Here is an 18252-nt window from a genome sequence, read left to right on the forward strand (position 1 = left end):
CAATCGGCCTGGTAAAGTTTTCAACTTTATATATGTATATATATATATATATGTATATTTTCTCAAGCTTGAGGAATAAAGCCATAAATAGTTAAATTAGGAAATGGATTAATTGCTAGTTACTTCATGTCTAATCACATATAATATACAAATTGCTTGCGACTTTATTGATTTGCAAATATAATTAATAGCATCCATCACCCCTTGGTTCACTCACCCATCTCCATTTATTTCTTTAATTTGTTTTTCTCAACAAAGTAAAGTTTGTTATATATCAGAAAGAGAAAATTATAAAAAATAACTTTTTTTAATAAAGATATTTTAAGAATAATTATTAAAATAAATTTAATTATTTTTAACTATATTTAACCACAACTTGATAAAAAAACCATTGAAACTATTTCAAATAAATAAAATCATTCATCATAATTTTTCTCTATTTGTGTTTTTGATTTCTCTCTCTTACCATCCCACTCTTTTTAATTTTATCGATTTCTCTCTTCGGCACTCGTTTGTTATGCTCTCGATTTTTCTTTCTCACGTTTTTTAATTTCTCTTACCTATTATTTTAAGACACCAAGTAATGATTTTAATGTACTTGAGTGGGTAGCTATTTGGAGAATTTAATTTTTAGGTAGTTAGGATAAAACTAAAATGATAGAAATGATTATAGATGTTTGAAATAATTTTTAATTGGATCAATTTGAGACCTAGATACCAATAAACTCAAAATGTTGAAATTTATAAACTTAGGTTTTCAAAGAAATTTTCTTTTATTTTTAATCAAAATAAGTATTTTAAATAAGAAAATTTACGTTTTAATTTATGAAAATATATTAGAAACACTTTTATTGGTGCTAAATTGTCAAAAAACAAAAAGAAATAAATAGAGTTGAAAAGATTTGAAGTTTTGGATTATAAGTAACAACAACATTTTAGACATTAAAATATAACAAAATGTTTTTGAATATTACGTATAATAATAATATTTTCTCAACATGGCGTGTAAGAATAATATTTTTTTTCTTTTCAATATAGCATGTAACAACTTAACTATGACATGTCAAATGTTTTTGTAGATGACATGTCAAATGTTTTTGTATATGGCATGTAATAACCAATGTATAACAATCTAATTAGGATGTGTCACATGTTTTTGTAGTATAACAACCTAACCATGATATGTCACATATTTTTGTACATGATGTATAACAACTTAATTATAACATGTAATATATTTTTGTACATGAAGTGTAACATCAGGACATATAATTTCATTAAAAATAATTTTAACTTAATTAAAAATAATTAAAATTATAAAAAAAACTATTTTTAAAAATATCTTATCTTTGAAAGATATTTTTAAAAATGCTCCTATTAAAAACTGATATATAATTATGATTATCAATAATAAAAATCAATTATAAAAATATACACAAACGCCTGAAAATAAATTAAAGTAAAATCTGAACCAAACAATTTATTTTTATATCCACGTCCACATCGATTGAATTTTATGTTACTAATGAAGTGATACAAGATTGGTAAAATTATTACGTAAACTGGTATTTGTATTTATGTTTTTCTTCCAAAAGAATCTAAAAGGAACTGCTTTATTCTGATGAGTACTGAATTAAATTGTCAAAGTTTGCTAGGCGAGGATTGTTGCTGGGACATGACTTCTCTCCTAACTTGGTCTCTTCGTACTTTTCCGGTTGTTGTCAGCGGGAATGTGGTCGTCCATAAAATAAACATCTTTGGTACTTTATACCTGAAAACAGTAGCAAAGAAACAGTTAATAAAACCATATTCACCCAACACAAGTGAAGGAAAATCAGTTAAAGTTTAGCAAGAGTGATATACCTGCTTAAGTTCTTTTCTCTACAATAATGTCGAAGATTCTCACTAGACAGGAATAGCTCGTTGCTTTGAATCGAGAATTTGGAACTGTTATTGGACCACTGCCAGTTATCGCTTAATCGGATACAAGCGACAACCATCTCCGTCAGGCGAGGATCAGGAATTCCCACAACAATGGAGGAAATAACTCCTGGATGTTGATCCAGCACCGCCTCCACCTATATGATCAAACAAATAAACATTATAAGGTAATAATAAAGACCATATTTTAAGTGACAGACCAGTAAATGATATGAAGCTATATATATGGATGCTTACCTCCTCAGGGTAAACATTTTCTCCTCCACTCCTGATTCGACCATTTGTTCGTCCAACAAGCCATAAGTCGCCATGGTCATCAATGAACCCAATGTCACCAGTGTCTAGCCAAGCTTCTTCAATAGAACTTGATGCATTTTCTGGAATTTGATCCCAGTATCTTAGCATTACATGTGGACCTCTGGTTAGAATTCTTCCAACATCAGAGGAGTCATCAAAGCACATCTTTAACTCGACATGTGGAGCAGGCTTGCCAACACAGACCCCTCGTGGTTTGCCTGGACTTGACTTACTTTTGGAAAACTTCTGCAGTGATGTACCAGAGGCCTCAAACATTGGCTCAAAGAGGGTCGTGAAGGCTAGAGAAGAACATGTCTCTGTCATCCCTTCACAAATTTAAAATGTGAAAGAGAATTAAAAGAATACTATGGCGTTATAAATGTTTCAAGAAACATACGGAATATCCTTAGTGTTAGCTACTAAACCCTGTATATTCATGTAAATTTACATCTTGTCCTATGAATGACTACAGAAACAATTAGCCTTGCCTGGACAAACTGTTAATAACCAGAAGGTAACTTATAAATTATAGCTCGTGTATTCATGCAGCAGCTCAGTAAGGTGAATTTCAGTTTAGCATGTTCACATATGACAGTGCTTGAGCTGGTAAATAGGCTTATTCACCTAACTAGGAATACCCTACAAAAGCTCATATGAACCTTAACCAGAAGAATGTTTATCACATTCCTGAATCAAAAGTTGGCTCAGGTTAAGTATAATTTAATGAAAGTTGCTCACTCTACATGCCTAAGTTCACTCATTGCAATTTGATTGCAAACGCTATAATGTACTTCATGCCTGAGTAAATGACTAAATTACAAATATAAATGTCAAGTATAGAGAGCTAGAATGCCAAAAAACTATATGCAACTCTATGGATCATACTTTCAATTTCCATCTAATGCAAGAATTTTTATCACCTTTCTAGACATAAGAAGATCATTGAATTGACTAAGCTTCTCCACAAACCATTAGGGTTACTTCAGAAATGATTTGAGTAGAATATATCATGATATACTTAAAGAAACAAAATTGAATAAGTTAGACCAACCATAAGCTGAAAGAAGCTTTGCTCTTGGGAAGAATTTGATCACATCTTTAACAAGGTCATATGATAGGCCTCCTCCTCCATTTAATATCTTCTTCACACTGTCTCTACCCTTCCAACTTCGCTTCAGCCTTAGAGAATATCACAGAACAGAAACAACCAGATCAAACGACCCTATGATAAAAAATAAGCATCAACATTATTTTCCAGATAAAAAGTTATATATTTCAGGCATGGAATTAGTTAAAGTGTTCAAATAATAATGAATTTCAGCAAGCTGAACAAGAAAATGCAAAGGCTATTTATATGAGACTTGGGCCTGGGGGAAAACAAAATAGAAAAGAAAGGCTACAGCCTATTTTAGGGGAAAAATGAAGATAAACAAAATCTCAAAGAGACCTAACCAAGAAAATTTTAATTATCATCATCTAATGGAAAAATAATTCTATTATTTACCTGATCAACGAGATTAGATCAGCCATTATTGCAGGGACAGTGATCAGAGAAGTCACATGGTGCTGTTCTAAGGCTTCAAGGGCTAGCCTAGGTTCAAACTTGGGTATGAAGACATGGCAAGCTCCTATCATTAGCATGGCCATGGCTGAGGATAAACCACCAATGTGGCACAAGGGAGCAGTATGCAAATAAACCTGGAAATAACCAGACAATAAAAAATTAAAGAGAGGGTTGTCACGGTCGAACCAATGGAAAAATACTAACCAAAATAAACTAAGAGCATTGTTTCTTTAGCTGTATGATTCCACCCAAACCATATAAGTCCACTTTGGAACAACTATACTTGAGTTATTTCACCTCTTCAATCATATCCTTGTAATTACAGTCAAAACAAATCTACATATTTCTAGAAGCAAGGCGTACATCATCCTCACTGTAACCAACAATTGCAACTTTTGCCAGGGATTGTACAATTAAAGCTGTATGGCTTATGACAACTCCCTTTGGCTTCCCAGTAGTTCCTATAAATAGCCAAGAAAGCAAACACTAAGTTTTTAGCACATTTAAGGATGTAGGAAGAAATTAAAATAAAACTTTTACACCCAATATATATTTAAGATGCAAGTTATGTTTCTCCGTTGCTTTCATTTAACAATGTACATAGAGAAAAAAGATGGAAGGGGGAAAATTTTTATTTAGAGCAAATAATATTGCTTAGAAGCTAATGTTGATTTCTCAATGCCAAATAAATTGCTGTTCTCGACCAGGAAAATGATTTGCATTACGCATTACACCACCACATTTTCTCCTAGGTTCAGGAAACAAAGCAAGGATGAAACATCTAACAGGTCAATTGGATCCTATCCTCCCCCTTATTATCAGCAGGAGTCATTAAAATCTGAGAAGTTATACCAAGCTTTTTACAGGCTTAATGCAAAATTTAAGCTCTAAACTGACATTTGATAATGTTGCCTCTACTTTGTTGGGACCCTAATTTACTGGCTTATCATGGCACAGCATTTCAATTTTACAGCTCACCACAGAAATCTGACAACTGATATCTGCGCTTATAAAGGGTAGAAAAAGGGCCGTGATGTGCTGCACTTATAGAAGTCCTAGTTTTAGAAACACGGGAGAGGTTCAAGTCTTGAAAGTTGCCATTTTATTAGAAAATACTCACTGGTAGGTGGGTGGGCATGTATTGAGATCAGTCCTCCCACAATCTTGCTTTGGTGCCATAATAAGTATGGATGAAGCTGGCAAATCTACGCACTCTTTTAATGATGGAAGAAACAAAAGGAGCAGAGCAGAGCTCTTTCCGGCAGGATTTCTTTTTTCATGAGGCAATGATTACTCAATTATGTGCAATAATACTTTATCCTGCAAATTTTCCTGGCGCGAAAAATTTTAAAATGGAATGAAGCATACATAAAAGGGAAGGAACTTTCTTGTCTGCCCTTTACTGCATTCTTTTTTTGGTGATTTCATAAGTGCCGGACAACATCCCTCCTTTAGGATACAATCATATTAAGCATAAGTAAAACTTAAAAATAATTTACATATAAAACCAATACCTGAAGTGAAGCATATTAGAACAGCGCCCTCAGGTGCACATGAGTAATTCATAGATCCAGATTTTACAGATTGCTCCAATAGCATTTCCATTGTTAATACTGGAAAAATGAGGCGAAAGATATTATGGCAATTGACAAATCACAATTCTGACTTCATTTATACAACATTTACATGTCAAGATAATACATACTCTTGTATTTGTTTATAAAATCTGAGGAAGGGGAGCTTAGTGAAACATGCCACCTTAGAGATGGTATAGCATGACTCTGTAGTGCAGAATGCCAGCGGTAACAGCTCTCATCTGTCACCAACATTTTTGGCGTAACAGTTACCATTGCCATTCTTGCCTCTTCAAAGCTCTATATTTTAACAGAACAATGCAGTGCAAGAAATATCAGACAGGTTTAGAAACCAACAAATCAGAATAGAAACCAACAAATGCCATTCTTGCCATTCACTAATTGCACACATCAGAATAGAAACCAACAAATCACTGTACTCCTAAAGAAACTCGAGCCTATTGTGGCAGCAATTCCAGCTAATAGTTTAGAATTTATAAAGCATAGGAATATCAACAAATACTTAAATTTTCATGAAGCTCCCAGAGAAACTCGATTTAGAACGAAATTTTTTTCTTTTCTCAAACAAATTTGAGAGACATTTAATAACTGTAACAGAAAACAGTTAAGAGCAAGTTGGTAAACTAAGATACTAACCCATCGATAATTCAAAGGAGCAACGATGCCTCCAATAAATGCAACAGCTAATAGCCACTCTAGATACGTATCACTGGAACAGCATGGATTGAATGTCATAAGCCATAATTTCAAGCAAATAAATAAATATTTACTCATTTATAAGATGAACATCCAATATTCCACATATGTTTCGGACCAACATTATGTTAAAATTTTTGGACTCAAATTCAATTAAAATTCCACTGAAATTCTAATAATTAAGAAATAGCCCTGTGAATAGGTTTATGCAGATGACTATTTTTGCTCAATTGCATGTTTGCCAAATAAACTTTGTTCTTGAGCAATAGTTGCAGGTTTTTTTTTTTTTATAATTGAGGAAAGAGAGGTTTGAATTTTACTCTTTAGGCAAGTTAAATAGGTTAGATGTATAGAGTATCAAAGTTATCTAGATTAGTTAAACGTGTCAATGAGAATTATTTACAAGTTAGGCAGGTCAAACTGCATTAAACATGCACATTTTTGTGTCATAATTGAGTTCCACGACAATGAGACGAGCACATTATGCAATGCCCAAACTTAGTTTCACATTATCAGGTTCTGTCACAAACCCACATGGGATCTACCTATGAATGGGGAATAGTTTTTAAGTCTGTACAAATGTTGTTGTTTTAATTAATAATTGTGTCACCCCTTAGTTTAATTTAATAGTGTGAAATTTCCTTGCAAAAACCAACACAAGCATCAAAGAAATAACACATAGATTCTATTTAAAATAATACTATGCTTACTTCATACACATCAACTTCATGTGTCCATTGAAATATAAAATCATTCCGTAGTCATAGTTTCAGCGTGCAGCCCAATATGGAGAAAGAGATTGAAACAATGAAGGTGTCAAAACTCAAATTCATGACGTTTCGGCCCTCTATTTTAACAGAATCACAAGATTTTCCAAATCCATTTACTATTAATATACAAACTCTTAGCATAATGCATTATATTTAACTATGCATGCTAATGTCAATGTTTTTACATCAAAATTTAAAAATAGCATTCCAAACCCCACACGCACGGCCGGCCCCTAGGTAAAGCCATCCAAGTAAGGGCTCTAAGCTCCCAATTTGAGGAAGTTTTATAATTTTATAATATAATTTATTATATTAATAATATATAAAAATTAAAAAAAATTATTTATTTTTTAATTTTTAATTATATATTTAATAAATTTTAATTTTTTATATTTTTATATTTTTAAAAAATTATATTATTTTCAATCAATTAACATCCGTATATATTTAATCAGCTCTAATAATTATTTTTTTTACTTATTTACCTTATTTCTGATTAATATATTTAATAATTTTTAACAATTATTTTTTTTTATATATAAAATCAGTTATTTCTTTTTTAATATATAAAATCTATTTTTAATTTTTTTTTTCATTTACTTTTTTTTCTTCTTTCTTTAATTTCAATTTTCTTTCAATAAACATAAAAAAATCTGTTATATTATTATCTTTATAAAACTGTAAATCTCATTTGCAGTTTGTAATAAATATTTAACAATTAGATATTATTGTTTTAATATTTATAAATTTTTTTATTTTAATTTTTTATGTATATTATAATATTATATTATTTTTATTTAATTTTATATAATAATTGATTTATTTGAATTAAAAATTTAATTTTAATTTTTATATTAATCATTTAAAAAATATAAAAATTTTACATCTTAAAAAAATTAATAATTTTTTTAATTTCAATAAAAAAAATTCATTACATATTTTGCTCTAGCCCTTTGAATTTATTGAGCCGCCCTTGCTCACACGATCATCAAGATAAAAGATAAAACAAGACTGCGTTTGGCGTTAAAAAAAAAAGGCATTTCCGGAACCGTAATTGAGGGAAAAAAAAAAAAGCAGAAACCGAAACAAAAGTGCTTCAAGATTTGAACTTGAAAATTTCCATAAAACAAATTTAGGCAAGTACATAAATAAGAACCTGTTGAAAGCAGATATGGCAACAACGTCGCCGTTTCGGAGGCCAAGATGGAGCAGGGCACGAGCCAGATTGAGCACGCACTCGACCAGCTGGTGGCCTGTTTTTTGGCGGTCGCCGCTGATTGTCACCACGGAGTTCCGTTTTTGGGTGGTAAGGCGGCTGAAACACTGGCAAATGTGGGCCTCGGAGTAAAATCCCATCTCGACTGAAGACGAAAATCGAGAATTCGGCGTCTGGACTTGGTGACAATGAAGGAAAATCTGTTTCTCCTTTGCGTTCTGAACGAAAGAACGGTTGGAACGAGAAAGCGCGGTTCAGCTTATCTTAAAATGAGACGAAAGTGCTCCTGTCCCCGTGCTGTGATGTTAGGAGTTTCACCGTTTGGACGTTGCAAATTGCAATTGTCACCTCCAATCCGAAAGCAAGAATAAAATCATATATATTTAATTTAATTAACAAAGTATTGATTTTACATTGAATAATGTAAATTTTTAAATAGGATAATCAATAATGAAAGAGAACTCATCAAATTAATAAATTTATTTTAAAAAAACTCATGATATTTTATTTCATATTTAATTGTATTTTTTATTTGAATTTGAAAGTAAGTCATCAATGTGAAGTTTATTTTCTAAACTTGATAAGTTTCACTTCTTTTTTAATACATTGACAATATTATATTATAATTTAAAAAATTGAATTTTCAAGTTGGGTCGAATAAGGTGGGAGAGTTTTTAATCCAGCATCCACCAAATAAATTATTTTAGATAATTAATAAAAATAACTACTTGGTTCGATTAAATCACACTGGTTAGAATAAGATTAACGATTTACTTAAATTTCAAATACTTCGATAATAATTAATTTTGGTTATTTTAAAATAAATAAATATCTTATTTTTGTCTAATAATAAATTATTTTAAAATTTGATGAAAGAGATGTTCAATTTTTTTTTAATAAGAAAATGTTCGAGTTGTCGAATAATAATTTAAATAAACAAATAAAAGATTTAGACATCTAACTTAGCAAATTAATAAAGAGATAATAATAATTGCCACCCTTATAACACAGCTGCCACTGATGGTTGCATTTAAGTTATCCAGCTTTAATAATGGAAACTAAACAACTAGTACATAAAGAAATGAAAAAAATGTTAACCGCTAAACTTACGTGTAAAAATAATTTTTAAAATCGAAGTATTTATTTTAAAATTAATAAATTTTCGTATAATTTCGATCAAAATTTAAGAAAGTCAAAATATTTTACCCTAAAGTATATATTGTTTGTATTACTTTTGTTCTTTTTTTAAATTAAATTGAAGTTTAAGTAACCTATATTTTGCTTAGTTTAAACTTTTAAATTAACTTAGGTGGCAATTAATCAATTTGGGTTGGTTTCTTTTATAAGTTGTGATCTTAATAATTAATTAATTTGCAATTTTTAAGGACGATTGATCCAATCTTATTAATTTGCTTGTTGATTGAACGAAAGCCTGAGTTAATTTTAAGGAATCATTTCCATGAGTATGTATATTATTTATAATAATATTCCGACGTATTACTCCATCACTTGTGCAGGGTTTGGTTTTATATACACAAAAATAAAATAAATGTGGTGTTTCCCAACTGCTACCCATTTTAAGTATAGTGTTGAATCTTCTCCACCCATTTGCAAATCAATTTATTGGAACCACTAGCTACCATGCATTAATGAAATACAAAATCTATCTATATTCTGCCAAATCCCAACTCCTCTATTTTATGAAAGTTGCTTCATCAAATTAATTATTCAATTCAATCTCTAATTTTTTTTTAAATATAGTCTAGTACACACGTATCAACCCTTTGAATAGAGATACAATAAATACTTTATAATTAGATATGTAATTGGCATTACTTGATTCGATTAAGTAAAATTAAGCTACTTTATAATTAAGTTTGAGTAGTAAAAGTAATATTTATCATGAACTCAAGTAAACTTTAGATAATGGTTTTAGATACCCACTATTTAAATTTGATTATAAATAATGATTTTAATATTAAATTTTATTATACATATTATTTATTTATTTATAAATATTTTATAAATAATATAATACTAATTATCAAAATTCATTTTGTGCCAAATCTAAGAGCCCCACTAGGATGCATTTAAAATGAAATTAAAAAAAAAAAAAGAGTTTGTTTGATGAAATCATTCCATTGAAAGTCACGGTTTTATCGATAGTTGATTGCATAGAAAATAATTAAAGATTATAAACATTTTGAATGAAAATGTAAAAGCTGTGAATATTAATAAAATATTTAATTTAGCATAACTCTAAAAAGTTTCTATAGGAGACATAATTACATGAATTTTGAAGGATATTGTAGGTTTGAAATAATTTTAAATATACGTAAATTCATTTGGTATATATATTAGGTAAAGATAATATGGAGTATAATTTTTTATGGAATTAACCCTCAATTTAATAAAGGGTCAATTATCTTTACCTAATTAACCCTCAATTTAAAAAAAAAAAAACTAAATGCAATTGAAAGGTTCATATAGAGTGGAATACAAATAATTAGAAAGTGACATGTAGCTTTGGATCCCATTAATTAAATCTCCAATAACCTTTGACCAAAAGCATTTCCCATCAATTATTTCACCCATTAGAATGTGTCATATGCTTTATTCATGGAAACCCCCCCTTTTTTTTCCCTTTTTCTTTTCTTTGAAATGGAAGGTAAAGTACTTTATTTTTTTAATTTAATTTTTTCCAATCATACATGAACATAATAATTTGGAAATATCTCAAATTTAAGCTGTTTTAAATTTGAATTGTTTCAAGTTCGATTCGTTTTAAATTAGTTTCAAGTCATTTTAGATTTATATAAAATATAATAATTTTAACATGATGTTTGAATTTAAATTTTTTTCAGAGTGTGGATTTATTACAAATTAAGTTTTTCCAAATTTAAATCTCAAACTCTTTAATCAAGTTGAAGCATTATAAAGGAGCTGTGGATTGGGATTGGGTTTACAGCCTCTAATATGAAAATGAAAAGGAAAGAAACAAAGTAACAAGAAAGAAACAAGCTTAAATCATGGTCATCATGATTGTTTTCTTTTCCTTTCTTATCTCGTTTCCTCCTCGACCACACTGATTATGATTGTCATATTAATTAATAATAATTAATCATAATAAGCTTAATTAATTTGTGCAGGTGGTCCATAGAAAGGAGAGCTTACTACTTTCTCAAACATCCTTTAATTAATTAATTAATGTAATCTACAACTGATCCCTTACTACTTTCTCACAAGGTTGCGTAACATTCACATTAAGTCATTTCTATTTTTCCTTATCTAAATGTTGCATACCATTAAGTTATTTAAATTTGAGACTTTAAATTAAATTTTAAATCGAAATTTAGAATAAAAAGAAAGAGAAACATATCTAAATCTTTGATGCAAAATATTTCAATTTGTTTGACATAAATATATTATTTTACGTAAATATATGTTCAGGTGAATATCTCCCAAACGTATTAAATTTTTGAAAAAAAATTACATGCATGTGTAAAAATAAAAAGGGGTAATTAATTTTTTTTAAAGAATTATATTTACTAGCTTTGGTTTCTAGATTCTTCTAATATTGTAAACGTAAATATTTGCCTTTACAGATAAAGACAAAAAATTGGTAACATAAAGCATATGCTTAAATACATACAAGTATTTTTAATTAATTTTCCTTTCCCAAAAAAATGAAATTAAAACAAAAAAAAAAGATTTCCTTGGAGAAAGAAAGGTCAAACATGGCAGATTATGTAAATAAATTTAATTCCAAGGTTCATTGTACAGTCTGCTATTTTCACTCCCGCTCACCAAATCTATCTGGACTCTTTTTGTCTAGTTTCTCAGAAACCCTAAACGTCAACAGAAGAACAGAGGGAAGCACAGAGATTTTTAAATGGAGCAGCTTTTCTCCCTGAACTCTTCTCTTCACCTTTAGTTTCTCCCAGAAAATCTTGTAAGTTGCCTTTTTTTTTACATTAATTGTGCTTAAATTTTTAACCTTTTTTTTTTCTTTTTTTTTTTTTTGATTCTTCGCTTTCGTTCGTTTCGTCTTAGAATCCTGAGGTTATATTTCTTGTTAATTTACCCTTGTGTTTAATTTCTTTCTCAAATGCAATATATTTATGAATGTGTTAAGCTCAATTTTCAGTGTCAAAAGTTGTCAGATTTTGTTAGCGTGATTTGCATTTGTTTTAGAAAAATTTGACTTTGAGCTAATTGTCATTGTTTGACTGATAAGAATACATCAGAAAGGGGAAAAGAAATGAAATCTGAGGCCTTGTAGTTCATTTCTCCAGTTATTTATGCTGAAAATCTAAGCTCAACCAAGTAAACTGATGAAATTTGAATTTTTATGAAGTAGTTAGTTTCAAATTTAGTTATATTCAGGTAGTTGAAGTGTAGAAACTTATGGTGATCTTGAGCAATGTATATTAATTGTTATTGATTTAGTTTGCTCATTTTTTTTTTGTTTTTGTTTGCAGTATAATAATCCTGGTGGTGAGAGGCAATTCTGAGATGGCTATGGAGAGCTGTAAAGATGTGAATGCTCGTGTTGTTTCATGTTGTGATGCATCTGTAAATGGGTCGGTGCACATTGGTGATAATATAAAAGAGGATGAGGAACTGGATGTTGACTTTCTTAATGAATTTGATTCATACGTGGAAGACATCAAGGACCGGTTGACAATTTCTAGGTTGGTGAGTGACTCAGTCATCAGGGGCATGGTCAATGCTGTTGAGCAAGAGGCAGCTGATAGGATTGCTCAGAAAGAGTTGGAGTTAGTACGATTGAAGAAAATGATGAATCCTTACCATGTTTGTTCAGATGAAAACAAGTCTTTACTGGAGCACTATGAACCAAACATTGAAAAAGATGGTGTATTTTCAAGATTGTCGGATTCTTTTTGTGAGCATGACAGGATCCGAGAATCTTTGGGCAGTCTTAAAAATGCAGCTAAAGGGCAGTTTAAGAATCTTGGGATAGAAATTGACAAAATCAGAGGGCATAGTTCCATTAGGAGGATTAATTCAGGTCCTGAGTGGGTGGGATTGGGTGGTATTCTGCAAGAGGATGAAACCCGAGACCGGATTGATCTGGATAAAACACTTGATTCTTTAAGAATAACCCTAGACACTATCTATGAGCGAGTCGACGATATAATTTGCTCATCTGGTGTTGCACTCTGTCAGCGGCAGCTGGAGCGAGAATATCAGGAAGATGTTGAACATATGGTGGTAACAAATTGTATTCGGAGTTTGAAGGAACAGTTTGAAGAAAGACTATGGGATCAAAATGCTCAATGTTATGGTAATGGAAATGTAAATTGGATTGAGAAGATCAATGAGATTTCCAGTTTGCGTCAGGAATTAGATACCATTTCTAAATCACTGTCTAATCCTGAAACTGGGATGCTGAATTCTCATAGTTCCTTGGAGATCAATGATGATTTGAGTAACAATAAAAGGACCGATCATTTACATCGAAAGGTTTCAGAGAATCATGTTTCATCTCTTTGGGAAGGAAATGGCAAGCAAGAAGAGTCAGTAATTGCTGTGCCAGAAAATTTGGATGCTGCGCAACTGAGTCACATGTCAAAGGGGGAATTGGTGAATTTTTTCAAGCTTGAGATGACAAAAATGAAGAGAAACCATGACTACAAACTACAACAGATGACTGAAGAATATTTTAGCCTCAAACGGGAATATTTGAAAGAAAGGGGTTCTTCTTTGCCATTCAGGAAGGATAAGGAGTTTGATGTCTTGAGGAAAAAGATCCCAGATGTCATTGTGAAATTGGATAGAATTCTTGTTGGAAATGAGAAATTTCCTTTATTAAGTAATAATGGTGAGACTCTCGGCATATTGAAGGACAGATTAGAATCTCTTCTTTCAGAAAACCATCAACTGAGAGATTCACTCTCCGATAAGAAAAAGGAAGTTAACCGCCTTTCTTCACAAGTTTCTGATGCCATAGTGAAAATCTCACAGTACTCTCGGACCGAGGATAACTTACTGAAAAAGGTAGAAAACCTTGAATCTGCAGTTGAAGATGTACATATTGAATCTTCCATTAGTGGGGATGTACATAAATGCTTCATCAGGGAGGCAATCAGCCAGACCAAGCGGATCAGTCAAGATTTAGAGATGGAGCACATCATCATGGAAGAAATTTATGACCTTAAATTTAGAGATGCTTTTTGCAATATGCCACATGCCAGCAAGAGTGAATTTGAAGATTCTGATTTGGAATCTTTAATCATGGAAGGACTATGTGCAATTGTATTCAGAGCAGCCTTCTCAGAAGCCAAGGAGAAACTCCATGACTTAAGCAAGGATGCATTCGAGAAAGAAAGGGTACTAAAACTGGAAGTTGAAGAGAAGGAAAAATTACAGCAGCATATGCTTCTAATGGCATCAGCAATTGATGAAAAGGAGAAGTTACTTAATCAAACATCAGCTGCACTGGCAAGAGAAAAGGAGAAATTTATGTTGGCTTCTCAAGAACTTGATGTTGTAAGGGATCAGACAAATCGGCAGCAAATGATAATTTCTAAGTGCAATGAAGAATCCAATGTTCTGAAAGTTGATCTCCTTCAAGCATTGGAGAAACTTGAATTACAACAAGTGGAGACATGTAAATTAAACCAGAAGCTTGACCAGGCGGTGAAAGCTTTGAGGGAAAGCGATGATGAGAAAAGAAGGCTTCTTGTTGCTGCCAAGGAGAAGGAGAATATTTTATCGTTGGTTGAAGCAAATGAAAATGAGCATAGAAAACAGATGGAATCAATAATTATTCTTGTTGAAGGACTATCTAAGACATTTGCTGATTTTGAATGTCGAGTAGCAGAAGATACGAAGAGGAGTAATCTAAGGTACTTCCTCTATCACCATTACCTTTTTTCATTTCCCTATTGATAAATTACCGAATGCTTGGATAAGTCTTATGAAATGTTGATGGCTTACATAACACTCTTTATGCTTTAAGAGACAGGAATGTTGTCTCAGTTCTGTCCTCTCTTATCTGTCCTTACAAATGACTAGAAGGTTTTAAGTGGAAAGAAACCTTAAGTTGCAATGTGTTGTCTGTTCTGTAACCAAATGAATTTTGTCCTAGATTTTCTTATTGTGGTTGTAACTGTTGAATTGCATTGTTTTCCTCTCAAATGTATGATATTGAATTTTACCTAAACTTGTGGAGAAAAGGCGTATAATTCATGACTTTGGAATTCATTAAATTTCAGTTCATAGTGTTCTGGTACTTCCAGATTGCCAATACTCAAATATCTGGTTAATGTTGTCAAGAAAAGTTCAGTTAAGCTAATTCTTATCACTTTTAAGCCTATCAACTGAAACTAATAAGATAACTTTCACTTTTGTGAGAGATCCTTATTGACAGTGATGTAGCTCTGCCAATCCCTGCTTCTTGCAGAATGGTTGAAATTTTTTGAATTCAGCCCTTTTCAGGACCCTATGTTTGGGATAGTGATGTATAGATTGTATATCCATCAAGTTAAGCTAATTGGCTTTTTTTTTTTTAATGTTAAATAACTTTAACTCTGGTCTATTTCCTGGTCTTTGGACAGTGTGTGACCTTGTGTCCTTCAGTCAAATTCATGTTCCTTTATGAACCATTGACTTTTATTATCTTTGGATTATAATTTGGTTTGATACTCTATTACTGAGTTTTTATACAATTCTTTTATTTTGAAAAGCATCTGCATTAATTTGGAGATGGAATTTTCTGTTGCATTTATTAACTCAAATATGTAATGTGCATATGGGTCAATTTTCAGGTTGGAGAATTTGAACTCCCAATTCAGTTCTCTCATTCAGACGGCGAATGTATGGAAAAGAAAGGGATTGCATTATAAGCAGAATCTTGAAAGGAGATGTTCTGACCTTGAAAAGGCTGAAACTGAGGTAGAATTAGGAAATGTTAGAGGATTCCATTTTGTAATGGCTTTATACCTATTTGACATTGTCGAATGAATTTCACAAGGAATAACTATGAATTAAATGATGCTTGGCTTATATTTTTGATAATGATAAACCAAGCTGCAGATTGTCTTCTATGGTATGAGTAATGATATTTTATTTGTGAATTTCTTGTCTCCCCTTTTCAATTAGTAGTGGTTTAGGAAGAAAACTACCAAAGGGTAGTGTAGTGATATAGTAGTCTACACTGTATTTGATCGCTCAATGGACTGTGTACTGGCTTCTATTTCAAGGTTAAACTATTACATAAATTACCCTGTTTTAGTTTTCACATTAACTGTATACAGTTTACATTGAAATAACTTAAACCAAAGCAGAGAAGATCATTGAGTATCATTGATCGCATTATACATCATAATAGAGCTTTCTGATTTGGTAAATTATTATTATTATTATTATTGTATTTATTATGGTTCTTTTTTGTATTGAAGGTGGATCTCTTGGGTGATCAGGTGGATGTTCTTTTAGGCCTTCTTGAGAAAATATACATAGCGCTTGATCATTATTCTCCAATATTGAAACATTATACCGGAGTAAGTTGTTTCTTTGTTCTACTGAACTGTTGTATTGTTATATTTCTTAAAAGTGAGTCAAAACATATCCATGCATCTATGGAACATTTCTTAGTTCAGAAAGATCAATAATAACTTGGATTATTCAAATGTTGTTTGCTTATTGCATATGTTTCTTAGCATTGGAAAGAATGCTTTGGAAATTAGAGAAATACTTTCTTTGTGTTTAAACCAAGGGATATCCTGTGCAAACAAGTTTTAATTGACTGAACTTGATAATTTAATGAGCATTTCCATGTGGACAGTGAGATAGGAAGACCAAAGAGGACATTGGGGGAAACTATAAAAAGGGACAACATATTCCATTAAGCCAACCTCACATAGTGGAACTTTGTTATTTCAACTTAGTGACGGGTAAAAAGTTATGTCACCAAAGAAAAAGGCAGGAATCATGCCATGGAGTTTCCATGCAAACCTAAATAACTCCGTCTCTCTTTTCACAATGTGCCTCATTATGTTCAGATTTATTTCTTCCTATTTAATGTTCACAGGAGTGTTTCTGTAACTTTCCCAGGATTATATTCCTTTTGAGTCTACCCTTCTAATGTGATGACTGAAATGTGACAAAATCCTGCTTGGTGTCTGACCTGAGTTTGAATCTCCCACCCTCAAACTCTCCCATAAAAAGAAAGAAAGAAAGATGATTTCAGTTATTTAACCAAAGCTTATACTTGAAGTTGCGGAAAGACAGAAATAGTGATAAGGGAAAAAAGGATACTGTTTAAGCTAATTCATGGTTGAATGCATATGTATGCAATTTTGATAGTAGCGGAGTGGGAAAAAGTAGTCAGTTTATTAATCTGTTTTTTATATGTATGCTTGAATATCCATTTTTATGAAGAAAATAACATATATGAACAATTAATAACTTGTTGTGGTGTTCTGATAATTGTGTCGTAGCTTAGCCATGCCCGTAATTTCTGTATGCTTGTCATCCATGCATTTCCAAATCTGATGTTCATAAGTTCTTTATTTTGCCTGTTTCAGATTATGGAGATATTGAAGCTGGTTAGAAGAGAATTGAGTGGAGAATCTACTAGGCCAGTTTGATCCACTCTTCCCACTGTAGAGAAACTCAGAACAGAGGTAGGTTGTAAAAATTGTTGCAACAGCATCATCGGGCAAGTTAGCGGGATTTTGGGGTATCAGAATACAGTCTTTATAGAAGTTATCCTTGCTGAATATAGCTGTACAGTCTAGTAAGCCAAGGAGATTCCCTTTTGCTTCCGGTGGACACCAGAGTTATAGATCTTTTTCAGTTTTTGACCAGAATGTATATTTGTTTGATTTAGCAGTTGATGAGATTAAACTAATATTTCCCATTACCCTGTGCTGGGAGTATGATGGGGATGCCTTTGTTCTCTCTTTGGCACATACACCATACCTGACACATTTACAATCAAAGCTCACACATGTAGTTTACTTTCTTTTCCTTTTGAGGCAGAGATAGATTTATATAATTTAGTGGTGTCATGATGATTTTTTAAATGATGGTACTCTGTTATTAAAATGTCTATTTATAATAAGCATTCTTAAAAGTTTATGTCAAGGAAGGTCTGTTTACTCTTTCCATTTAAAGGGAAAATATTTAATAGGGTTTGTATGG

At 31.5% G+C, this 18252-nt stretch overlaps 2 protein-coding genes across 4 annotated transcripts; one reads left to right on the forward strand and one right to left on the reverse strand.

Moving 5' to 3' along the window:
• Positions 1-1449: 1449 nt before the first annotated feature.
• AAE14 (acyl-activating enzyme 14) lies at positions 1450-8323 on the reverse strand. Of its 3 annotated transcripts, none has more exons than XM_021442785.1 (10): positions 8020-8323; positions 6034-6106; positions 5508-5676; positions 5317-5415; positions 4166-4263; positions 3743-3936; positions 3290-3417; positions 2179-2564; positions 1864-2078; positions 1450-1771 (listed from the first exon to the last, which is right to left on the reverse strand). In XM_021442785.1, the coding sequence occupies exons 1-10, from the start codon at positions 8217-8219 to the stop codon at positions 1642-1644; spliced, it is 1692 nt and encodes a 563-aa protein (XP_021298460.1). In that variant the 5' UTR covers positions 8220-8323; the 3' UTR covers positions 1450-1641. The 3 variants fall into 3 exon arrangements, with proteins under 3 accessions (XP_021298460.1, XP_021298461.1, XP_089641548.1); XM_021442786.2 differs by lacking the exon at positions 8020-8323 and adding an exon at positions 6804-7266; XM_089785422.1 differs by lacking the exon at positions 6034-6106 and having other exon boundaries at positions 8020-8141.
• A 3548-nt stretch (positions 8324-11871) lies between these two features.
• Positions 11872-18195, forward strand: LOC110427251 (myosin heavy chain-like protein). Its single transcript, XM_021442731.2, has 5 exons — positions 11872-12031; positions 12561-14951; positions 15873-15999; positions 16506-16607; positions 17634-18195. Exons 2-5 carry the CDS (start codon positions 12595-12597, stop codon positions 17694-17696), a joined length of 2649 nt encoding a protein of 882 aa, XP_021298406.1. The 5' UTR covers positions 11872-12031; positions 12561-12594; the 3' UTR covers positions 17697-18195.
• Positions 18196-18252: the final 57 nt, after the last annotated feature.

This window comes from Theobroma umbraticum, unplaced genomic scaffold (genome assembly GCF_002168275.2).
Source record: "Theobroma umbraticum cultivar Fairchild unplaced genomic scaffold, ASM216827v3 scaffold_228.0, whole genome shotgun sequence".
Classification (NCBI taxonomy): Eukaryota; Viridiplantae; Streptophyta; class Magnoliopsida; order Malvales; family Malvaceae; genus Theobroma; species Theobroma umbraticum.

Bases quoted from the DNA above. Each gene is read 5' to 3' on its own strand.
- AAE14 (XM_021442785.1), bottom strand. From the start codon at position 8,219: ATGGGATTTTACTCCGAGGCCCACATTTGCCAGTGTTTCAGCCGCCTT. The intron at 4,264-5,316 runs GTATTGGTTTTA...GGCTATTTATAG, and splicing joins TCTAATATGCTTCACTTCAG to GAACTACTGGGAAGCCAAAG. The intron at 1,772-1,863 runs GTATATCACTCT...TACTGTTTTCAG, and splicing joins AGAGAAAAGAACTTAAGCAG to GTATAAAGTACCAAAGATGT.
- LOC110427251 (XM_021442731.2), top strand. From the start codon at position 12,595: ATGGCTATGGAGAGCTGTAAAGATGTGAATGCTCGTGTTGTTTCATGT. The intron at 16,000-16,505 runs GTAGAATTAGGA...TTTGTATTGAAG, and splicing joins TTGAAAAGGCTGAAACTGAG to GTGGATCTCTTGGGTGATCA. The intron at 16,608-17,633 runs GTAAGTTGTTTC...TGCCTGTTTCAG, and splicing joins TATTGAAACATTATACCGGA to ATTATGGAGATATTGAAGCT.